General features: G+C 32.3%; 1 protein-coding gene across 1 annotated transcript; it reads right to left on the reverse strand.

Annotated features, from left to right (window-relative positions):
* Positions 1–1,494: 1,494 nt before the first annotated feature.
* Positions 1,495–2,647, reverse strand: LOC126699872 (carboxylesterase 1-like). Its single transcript, XM_050397841.1, has 2 exons — positions 2,152–2,647; positions 1,495–2,116 (listed from the first exon to the last, which is right to left on the reverse strand). Exons 1-2 carry the CDS (start codon positions 2,638–2,640, stop codon positions 1,619–1,621), a joined length of 987 nt encoding a protein of 328 aa, XP_050253798.1. The 5' UTR covers positions 2,641–2,647; the 3' UTR covers positions 1,495–1,618.
* Between the last annotated feature and the right edge of the window lie 8,750 nt (positions 2,648–11,397).

Consider the following 11,397-nt stretch of genomic DNA (forward strand, 5'->3'; position numbering starts at 1 on the left):
AAGTCACGCTAACAAACAAGGAGTAACCCATGGAACCTATGAGATTCGTGACATACTCATTTATCTATGTTTGAATGGTAAGAAAGATCATGAAGATGGTAGGCATACGTGTACGAAGGATTGAGTTCATGGCCAACTTATATATCCACATGTTCTTAATTTCAATGATGTTCCATGATTGAATGGTTTATCATATAAAGAAGACTTTTCATAGATTGAATCATTGATCTAGAAGATTACTTCAATTATGCAAAGATCCCAAAAGATTTTAAGACACTGTTTGTAAATACAAAGATCCTAAAAGAATTTAAGATACTATTTGTAACAAACAAGCTTGAGAGTTATATAGTAGATCAAAGGTGTTGTTTCGTTTGGCACATTAAATAAAAATATAGGTTATATACATATATTTTTTTGTTGGGGTGGTACTTTGCCCTTAATAATTTTAACAAGTTATTTTTTAAAAATAAATAAATATGAGTTCCGGTTAGCTTAACTAGTAAAGTTTTTGATAATTAAATAAAAGATCTGAAATTCATTCTCCGCCTATACCAAAACCCGGTTAGATATTTTGGTTAAATGATAAAAAATTATTATCAAAAGTGGATGTCATATGTTAAAATTTTTAAAAACAATTAAATAAATAAATAAACTACACAATGGATAATCCAGCAAGATGCCACAATTGAGCCCAAGGCAGGCCCATCACTTGGTCTTGTATGATTTCCAGTTTTCCAAGGTAGGCCCATCACTTAGTCTTGTATGAGACTTATGTCTCATTGACGTGTGAGCGTCACAGCTCTGTGTGTGTGTGTGTGTGTGTGTGTGTGTATGTAGAGGCAACTTAAGATTTTTTTTTTTTTTTTTCATTGCTAAGAATAAAAGTCTAGAAAGAGGACTTGTCATTTAGGAGACGATATCTCATATGTCCACATGTTAATAAGACATAAGCCTCATAGGTTGTGCACATACAAAACTTAGAAGTTATTTAGAGACTTCGCACTTTGCAGAGAGCTTTTGTATATATCACCTTTTTTCTTTTTCTTTTTTTGGGTGTGGGGTGTTGTGGGGGGGGGGGGGGGGGGGGTTGTAATTACTCAGCCTAGGTAAACCCATTTCTACACTTGGAAAAAGAATAACCATTTTTTTATTTGGGCATGGACTGATGGGCATACCAGTCTTGGGCTAGCCCAACTAAAATTCATGCATAGTGACAATTGACATAGATCAGAAAGTTTCCCCTGTTATTCTTTTCCCTAAAATATAAATTATTTTCCAAATAAGTCCCATTTATTCCAAACTTAAACAAATACTATATCAGTGAAATTTGTAAAATTGACTTGCATATATTGATTCTTCACCTTTTACAATAAAAGAAGAAAAAGATGATGCTCAGTATAACAATTCGAAATCCAAACAAATTCTCAACATAATAATACCAATGACAGAAATCATAAGGTTTTTTTTTTTTTTTTTTTTTTTTTAATTAACATAAACATACAAATTGCTTAATTTGCTTATTGTTATGAGCTATAAGCCAGATTTTGTTGATTTTTGTATTAACTGAAAGCAATCATTAATAAATGAACACCACCAGCTATCATTTCTAAGTAGCTACCTAAGAAAATATGAATCCTTTAAGCACTGCATGCAGTGCCTCAGCCTTGGAGGGCTCAGTGACATGCACCATATGATAATCTCCTACACTAAAATGACCCACTACTTGTACACCCTTTGCCTCCAACATTTTGACCAGCTCAATTTGACGATCAATTAGTGGGTCCCCATCACAGCCAGTTACCAAAACCTTCCACCCCAGCCGTTTGATCTGGTCCAAGAGTTCTGACCCACCCATCACCGTTGGATTGCAATACTTGTGATCACGGTCAACCCCGATTGGTAAGGACATGTCCCACATCAGATCAAGGACACTTTGGGGCAGCCTAGGGTCATTGACCAACCGCAATTCTGACCCAGTTCTCTGGGTCCCACCAAAAAATGGTTGGTGCAATATGAGCCCTTTGATCATCATCAACGGCTCAAAATGGTCCACTTCTGCAGCTGCACGTAGTCCTGCGTGGTAGGCTATCTTACCCCCTGAGCTACTTCCCATAATGTAACAGTTGGAGAAATCAGCATACTTCCCATAATGTAACAGTTGGAGAAATCAGCATACTCTTTCAACCACTTATCATGGGTGGTTTTGATCCAGTGCAACGCTTCCACAGCATCATCATATGCAGCTGGCAGTCGATGCTCCGGAGCGAGCCGATACTCGACTGATGCGATGACCACGTGGAGGTCAATCACAATTTTTGTGCAAAAATTGTGAAAAATTGTTGAGGCTGCACTACAATGTATGAACCCTCCCGCATGGTAGTATATTAGGAGGGGTAGTTTTTTGTTTGAGAAAGTATCCGGTGTGTTTCGGGGTATGAATATTCGAACCCAAGTGTTTTTTGATTGGTTGATGTGGATATCTTTGGAGAGAACTAGGGTGGGGTGGTCTGGATCAGGTGTAGCTAAGGTGTTTGGATATCTGTTGGGGTTACGTGTGATCGTGCCATTTGAATTGTTGATAATCTGAAGATATTCATAAGCATCAATAGTGGGATTTGAGGACACAATTTCACTTGACATTATAGCTACTTGAGATGCCTTGAGGTATAACGTTGGTTATATGGTATAGTAGGCTTGGAGCACACGCATGAAATGCGTGAAAGATAGAAAAGATTATGTATAAAATTGATTTAAATTTGGAGATAGTCAAAGAAAAGGTAGACAAGTGATTTAAATATTCATGTGAAGAAGAAATTTGCTTGGAGAAGAAGGTGGTATTTGATTAATTAGTTTCTAGGCAATTAAACGACAGAAATAGATGATGTGGGATCACATTTCGTTTGAACATTTTAGTAGAGTATTCAATCTTTCTATTGTTTGAATTTAGTAGCAATTGTTTATATCAATGGCAAATCAAGAAATGAGCATAGAAATATTGACCCAATTTGTTTCAAAATAAGAAAATATTTCAACTGATTTTTGGCTTCTTCGCAATGTATTCGAAACCTACACATATACTAATAAAATGGGCAGCAGTTATGATTGACTAAAGCAATCGTAAAAAGAAATTTAAAAAACGTCTGCAATGTCACAATTCAAACTGAAGTGTTTATATTTGCAACATATTGCACATTCCTAGGAGCTCACTCTGGGCTAGAAAGCCTATAAGGTCACCTAAGTTTTACACGATTGTATTCTAACAATAACAATAAAACCTTAATTAAGCTCAAAATTTTGAAAAAAAAGCTATTGCTACTTAATTAAGAGATCAATTACAGTTGGTTATATATATATTTTTCGTTATTTTAATCTACTGAAGTCATAATTTTTTATTATCTCCTTAATTGTCATGTCTGATTTTACTACTTATATTAATGTTATTTTAAATTTTCTTTTACTATATTTGGTGTACCCTCCATTTGAACATTACAGTATTTTATATAATTAGGGGGAGGGGAAGATAGGTCCACAAAAAAATACTATTGTGAGAGGGGCACATTGATTGGGAGCATGAGATGCTTTGTCTACACAATGAAATGCTTTTAAGTTCAACAAATTAATAAGTTTGCCTACAATAGGTTATTGCCCGTTGTGCATGGCATGAAATTTGAATAGCCAAGTGCCATTGAAGTTAATTTAATTTTAAAACTTTTTAAATCCTTTGCATCAAACTTTTTAAAACCTTGCAAATTGTCTTATGATTTTGTCTTTTAATGGAGTGGGGCTTAAAGAGTTGTGCTGTCTCTGGTCCAAATGTGACACTTCACCCAATAGAGTTTGGGTCTTTAATAAGAAGCATGTGTGAGCCTCATAATTTTGCCCAAACTTTTTAGTTGTCTAGTAGTTAAGTTGTTTTCCTCCAAACCCCATTTTGTGTAAATATAAATTTTATTTTGGAAACTCATTTTATGAAGAGATCAGAGAAATGATGTGTGTCATGAACCTTGATCTATTGAGGAGAAATTATGGACCTTAAGCCTAATCCATGATATAAGAGAAACACATGTCGCGAGTCCTGTTGGGCTTTGTGGAGCCTAGTTTTGTTTGATCCAGTTCGACGATCCGACCCAACCCGAATAATATTGCGTGGTTTTGACCCGTTTAGCCCATTATGGAACCAACTTTGGTGATTAGGGTTATTATTGTGAGTCAGTTGCCATGTTTTTATAAAAGAGAAAAATTGTAGCTGCACTGTTGTATTATACTTTTCCCTGATAATAGTGAAATCTCTGCAACTCCGTAGACGTAGGCAAATTGCTGAATCACATAACTTTTGTCTTGTGCGTTTGATTGCTTTCTTTAGCGTGTGTTTTCTCTTTTCTTTTTCCTTTTTTTTTTTTTTTTTTTTTTTGTTTCTCACAGGTTGGGATTTTGATTAAATTCCCTACAAGTCCATCCCATAATATAGGAAAATTAAGAGCCATGAGCCCAATTATGAAGTTAAATATAAATATATATATATATATATATATATATTTACCATGAGTTCAAATTTCAATCCACTAGGTGCGAGAAAATTTGGGGCAAAAACTCCATGCTATGTAGATATTTGACTTGGGTTTAGGATATGTTGTAGTCTATTCTCTTACGTTATGACCTCAAAAGTAGACGTCTAGGAATAAACGAGGGACTACCAAGTGACCACGAAGCAAAAAAGAGACCTCAATATTTATCATTAATGTTTGATCCATGTTGTAAAGTCTCAAAATTGTAATGAGTTATTGTACTTCAAGCGTAGACTTAACCAATCTTATTGATTCTTAATTAGTCATTGTTAGAGTCATATTTTTTATGTAATTGGCTAATTTTTTTATAAAACGTATTTTACTTGTAAATTGGGTAGATCTAAGTTAGTTTTGATACATATCAAGTGGTTGTATTAAAGACATGAAGATTGATCCAAGAAACAAGTGGAGAAAAATTGTTTTACTAAAACTTGATAGATAGCTCGACAAAAAGTTGCTATCGAGATTTACTAGGCAACTCGACACAAGCTCAATCAATCGAGCTTTACGAATTCAGAATTTCTAGATCTGAATTTCAACCCATGTTAATGTATTTGTTTAGTGTTTCTTTTCTTACAATTCTAGACATATATAAGACTTATTTTAAAAACTGTCATACATAGATACAAAAACCAAGAGTTTAATTTTCTCTGTGAGAAGCTACTACGTTTGTGCGCCATAGAGTTTTGTAACCAAGTGCTTCCTAATTTTCATCGTTTATGAAGTGAATAACTTTGTAACCAACAACAATAATTTAATTTGCTGAAATTAGTCACGTACTGGGATCCGTGCAAAGGGTTAGTCATAGATTAAAGATTTGTGCAGCAAAGGAAATAAGGCTATTACAAGAACAAGTCCAATTGGGTATTGGAGTGAAAGTTCAATTGTAAGTTGGTATTTTGGGATAGGCTAAGGTAGTAACCGCTTGATTATTGATTAGTGAATTCTTGGGAGTTGTAATCTTAAAATCACCCAATGGAGTTTTTGCTTTGCGAGAGGTTTTTCTCGGCTACTACAAGAACAAGTCCAATTGGGTATTGGAGTGAAAGTTCAACTGTAAGTTGGTATTTTGGGATAGGCTGAGGTAGTAACCACTTGATTATTGATTAGTGAATTTTTAGGAGTTGTAACCTTAAAATCACCCGGTGGAGTTTTTGCCTTGCGAGAGGTTTTTCTCATTTGTTAACAAATTATCGTGTCAAATTAATTTCCACTGCATTAAGTTTATTTGGTGATTTGTTGGTGTCTCTACGATTTGCATGCAATTTGACTTAATTAATCAACTTGGGTAATTGAATTAATTAACTAGGATCAAGTTATCATAACCCAACAGTCATAATAGCTATAGAATTAAAAGATATTTTATTGAATTTTTTTCTAACCAAGAATAGAAATCACATTTACAAACTAAATAAATCAAAAGAAAAAAACATACAAGCCTTGTTTTATATCTCATGATATCGCCCTATTCGATGATTTTTCCCTTTGGAGATGGGATTAATGTCAACAATTGTCATCCACTTGTCCTTTATATTCGGTTAGAAAGGGGAAGAAAAATCATATTACTAAGGATGAACAATACTATGGGCTAATAAGTGCTTATTACATTACTTTGAAAGCTATATGACTTTTTGATGAGGCAAATTTGGAACAAACACCTTTAAAGGTCATTTTATAGTCATAAATTGGTTTAAATCTAACCTGGACACTTGTGAGTTAATTTAAGTAGACAACTTTTTTTAGTTGTGTTCCTTTAAAATTAATAAAGAGAACACATCAATATACACAAGAAAAATATACACAATTTATGATCTGAAAATTGTCACCGCCATCTGCACATGTAAAAAACCAGACAAACGAGGAGAGCCAAAAACAAACCACTCTATTGATGAACATGTCAAACTTCATTTATGGTGCTCTTCATTCTCTCTCAAATGGAAGCTGAGAGATCCTCACTAAACTATCATCCCGAACACTGCAAGAGCGCTTGCACGAGAAATCAAGCATATTCTTCCTGAACCCAAACCCAACATCATTTTTAACTGACTTACCATTTCTAATGCTCTTTGTGCACTCCTTGTAGGCAGCTAGAAAAGGGTCTTCTTGCTTTCTAAGTCCCTTTTTCGAAGAACTTCTTGAAGGAGGATGGAAAGCACAAGGAGGGAGAGGGATTTGGAAATCATGGACTGAATTAGTCCTAGCAGTTCCTGATGATGGACAAGGAGGGGGTGGTAGCGTGAGCACAAAGTCACCTTTTGTAGGGCACTCTTGTTGTGTAACCTTGGAGACCCCAGGCTTATTTTCCCATGAAAAGGGTATTGTCCCCCATGAATGAGCCTTGGAGCGACTCATATTATTGTATACTAATGTTTGTGATGGATTTGAAGTATAACAATTGTGAGTTGGTTTAGGCTCTTATATAGCAGGCGTATTCATGTACAACAAAATCACTTTTTGAAGGCACTAAATCGTGAAGGTTGGAAGGTTGATATTAGCTTTTTTTTAAAAATTAAAGGAAGAGACAACGAAGGTGGAGAAAAATCAAAAAAGACCAATTAGTCAACATCGTCGACAACTATATATAGTTATACCCAAAAAAAAAAAAAAATACACTAACTTAAATGCTTAATAAAACAACCATGTTACGATCACAATAATAATTTTATAGAAGATGAATTCCAGTTAGCTCAAATAGAAAGTTTTTGATGGTTAAATAAGAGATTTGAGATTCAATCTCCGTCTATACCAAAAACCGATTGATGTCTTAGTCTGATGATAAATAACTATCATCAAAAGTGGACATCATGAATTAAAACTCTCTAAAAAAAATGTTACAACCACAATAAATTTCATAAATTTTTTTTTTTTTACAAATTATTAATGTGAAGATTAATTTAGGCACTAATATCACTTCTATTGTATATCCATTACAACTTTTTTTTTTTTTTTGGGAGAAATATTACAAAGTTTGTGGTGTCTTTATATTTTTGTCGCTAATGAAGTAGCTAGAAAAAAAGTTCAAGCGGCACGTAACAAAATTGTGAGGGTCGAAGTTCAAGGGCAAAATGAGAAGGTTGGGGGTGATATTTGACTGTGTTCATGTACGTAATTGGGATTGAGATTGAGGGAGACATGAACCTACTCTTTATTTGCCGCCCAGCTCTCTGTGTAATTGGTAATTCTATTAGTCTAGGAATGTCAAAGACGTATTTCTTGAACAAGTAGTAAATCCATAAAAATTGCTTTTTTTCTAAAATTGATAAAGTTGGACTAAACTAACACTTCCCAACAAACTAGTGATTGTTTTACACTAGAAGAAAAATTGCATAACAGGTTGGAATTTTCTGTATGATATTCCAGAAAAAGAAAAATCTTGTTCTTCGGGCGGAGGATAATTAATGCCATTTATCAAATCATAGAAGTTTGAAAGATGACCAATCAATCTAATTGAATATTATTATAAGGGAAAAGTATACAAATCCAATATGTGATTCTTCCTGCAAACACAGAACTCCTACAAAGTTTGAATGCAACACTTCATATGCTATTGTTTTTAATGACCTTATTTATATTTGATTCATTTGAAAAATAAAGATGTACAAACTACAAACAGTTATATTATATTATTTAAAATTTTAAATAACATGACAATGTATACATTCTTAAATAATCAAAAAAATAAAATCTTAATTTTGAAATGGACAAAATGGAGCAAACTTGAAATTGAGAGGATTTTGTTCCCCATGTGATATTGTTTTATGTGAAAATGTAATTCTAAATATGGACGTGTGTCATCACATGATCGCAACTCAACGTTTACTTTAACAGATATTTAATAACAGGTTGGAATTTTCAGTATGATATTCTAGAAAAAGAAAAATCTTGTTCTTTGGGTAGAGGATAATTAATGCCATTTATCAAATCATAGAAGTTTGAAGGATGACCAATCAATTTGATTGAACATTATTATAAGGGAAAAGTATACAAATGCAATATGTGATTTTTCCTGCAAACACAGAATTCCTACAGAGTTTGAGTGCAACACTTCATATGCTATTGTTTTTAATGACCCTATTTATATTTGAAAAATAAAGATGTACAAACTACAAACAGTTATATTATAATATTTAAAATTTTAAATAACATAATAGTGTATACATTGTTAAATAATCAAAAAAATAAAATCTTAATTTTGAAATGGACAAAATGGAGCAAACTTGAAATTGAGAGGATTTTGTTCCCCATGTGATATTGTTTTATGTGAAAATGTAATTCTAAATATGGATGTGTGTCATCACATGATCGCAACTCAACATTTGCTTTAACAGATATTTAATAACAGGTTGGAATTTTCTGTATGATATTCCAAAAAAAGAAAAATCTTGTTCTTTGGGCGGAGGATAATTAATGCCATTTATCAAATCATAGAAGTTTGAAAGATGACCAATCAATCTGATTGAACATTATTATAAGGGAAAAGTATACAAATCCAATATGTGATTTTTCCTGCAAAAACAGAACTCCTACAGAGTTTGAGTGCAACACTTCATATGCTATTGTTTTTAATGACCCTATTTATATTTGAAAAATAAAGATGTACAAACTACAAACAGTTATATTATATTATTTAAAATTTTAAATAACATAACAATGTATACATTGTTAAATAATCAAAAAAAATAAAATCTTAATTTGGAAATGGACAAAATGGAGCAAACTTGAAATTGAGAGGATTTTGTTCCCCATGTGATATTGTTTTATGTGAAAATGTAATTATAAATATGGACATGTGTCATCACATGATCGCAACTCACCTTTTACTTTAACGGATATTTAATATTTACACATAAAAACAATTTTGCACAAAGATATTAAGTGTTACATTCAAAACTTTAGGGAGTTGAGTGTTCTATAAATAAAACATAGGAAGGGTTTTGTATACTTTTCCAAAATAATAATAATAATAATAATAATGAAATTTGTATTTTGTACCAATTAGATTAATTTGATTTCTATATGAATCAAATATAGAATTTGTCATTTTCTATATAAAAAAGAAAATTATATAGAATTTATCTCCATTTAAGATAGATTCATTGAAAGGTTTAGATTAAATATTATAAATTATAAAGTTAAAGGTGTATTCAATATTATGGGAAATTTTGTGTATTATTTTATAGGAAATTCTATACATTTTGTAGGCAAGTCAATACATACTGTGAGGAATGGTTAAAAATACAAGTAATAACTATTCTACCTGCTTGAACCCCTACCCCCAAGACCCATGCACTTTGTGCTAGGGGAAGTACTAACTTGTATATGGCGGTGATATAATATTTTATACATTAAAAGATCAAATGAATAAATCTTAATAATAATGAGGGGTGAAATACTTTCTCAAAAAGGATCCTTTTCGTGTCATCAACTTCTTCTTCTTCTTCTTCTTCTTTACCCTATGTGATACGCGTAAATGTCACAGTCCAATAATTGACATTGCCATTAGCCACATTAATTACTGATGTCCCATTCTTTATTTCATTGGAAGCTGAATTGCGCGTTGATGAGTTGTGATCAAAACTTATTATTCCACCAAACATGCTTAACAAACAAGGAAGAGACTGTATCTTTTTAATGTAAATTGCCCCAATAACCAGACCTTAAAAGATCTTTCCTAGAAGATTGTAGCAATGGAGTATATGCAACATCGTTTTCAAGTCTATGTAAGGTTCATATACGTGTAAAATATATAATAAAGAGAAATAATGTTGCATTATATAAGATGCTTTTTGCATAGGAAATGCATCACTTTTAAGAGGAAACCTTCTTTCGATAAATTATAAAGCTACTTTGTCGCAAGTGGAGTGGATACTACATACACAGGGATGATGATTTGATAAGATCTAATAAAAGAGTTTGGTGTGCTTCATGCATGCTTTTTATAATAATAGTCCGAAAAGGTAGTTAGCTTATAAATTTTTATATAGAGAAAGAGAAAGAGACAATTGAACAATGGGGAAAAGAAGATCAACTTTCTCTTAAAGAAGATAATGTTCCTATAGAAACCCGGCCTGATGCAAAGAACTCTGTCCCACCTTGACATACAATAGAGGATAACTTCCAAAATCAAGAAAGAGATAATGAGGACATGAATTCTATATGGTACAAACCAATATAGTACCGCCCAAAGTAAAAGAAAGAAAATGGTCAGGATTTTATTGAAACCATTACCTCAAACCAAAAAAAAAAAAAAAAACAAAAAAAACTGTACAATAGAATTTTATAATGTGAAAGGTATTAAAATTAATAAGGGTTCTGTTAATGAGTATCAAAGTGCATTAATTAGTTTTGATTGAGTTTTTTATTATAATCAATGAACTTTTCTAGGGAATCACACAACGTTCAATTAAAGAGTGTTTATTTATTTGTTTTTACTACTTTTCAATATAATGAGACCGGCTTGATTCTTTCTTAGTAAATACAATCGAGCACCCATTTTAACATATTCCTTCAAACAATTACAATATAATATCTCTTAGAATTGGAATTGTTATGATTGTTGACTACTAATTGACTTTAGTGTATGGATGGGAGGGTGCTAGCTAGGATTAGAAATTATCCCAGCAAAGACATCAAGCACTACTAAAATTCGACAAAAATGTTCAACCAGATAAATTTTTCTAGACAAACTCAGAAAAGAATATTAGTGTTAAATTATTAATTCTCCTAAATTAAAGGAACTCAAGATCTCATACTTTAATACTATGTTAAATTATCAATTCTCTCAAAAGCTTAAACTATTGGAATATAGTAAATTTAATCATTTAACCACACA

This window comes from Quercus robur, chromosome 9, assembly GCF_932294415.1.
Source record: "Quercus robur chromosome 9, dhQueRobu3.1, whole genome shotgun sequence".
In the NCBI taxonomy this organism is placed as follows: Eukaryota; Viridiplantae; Streptophyta; class Magnoliopsida; order Fagales; family Fagaceae; genus Quercus; species Quercus robur.

Coding starts and splice junctions, on each gene's coding strand:
- LOC126699872 (XM_050397841.1), bottom strand. CDS start 2,640: ATGTCAAGTGAAATTGTGTCCTCAAATCCCACTATTGATGCTTATGAA. Junction 2,117..2,151: donor CTGATTTCTCCAACTGTTAC/ATTATGGGAAGT, acceptor TCCAACTGTTAC/ATTATGGGAAGTAGCTCAGG.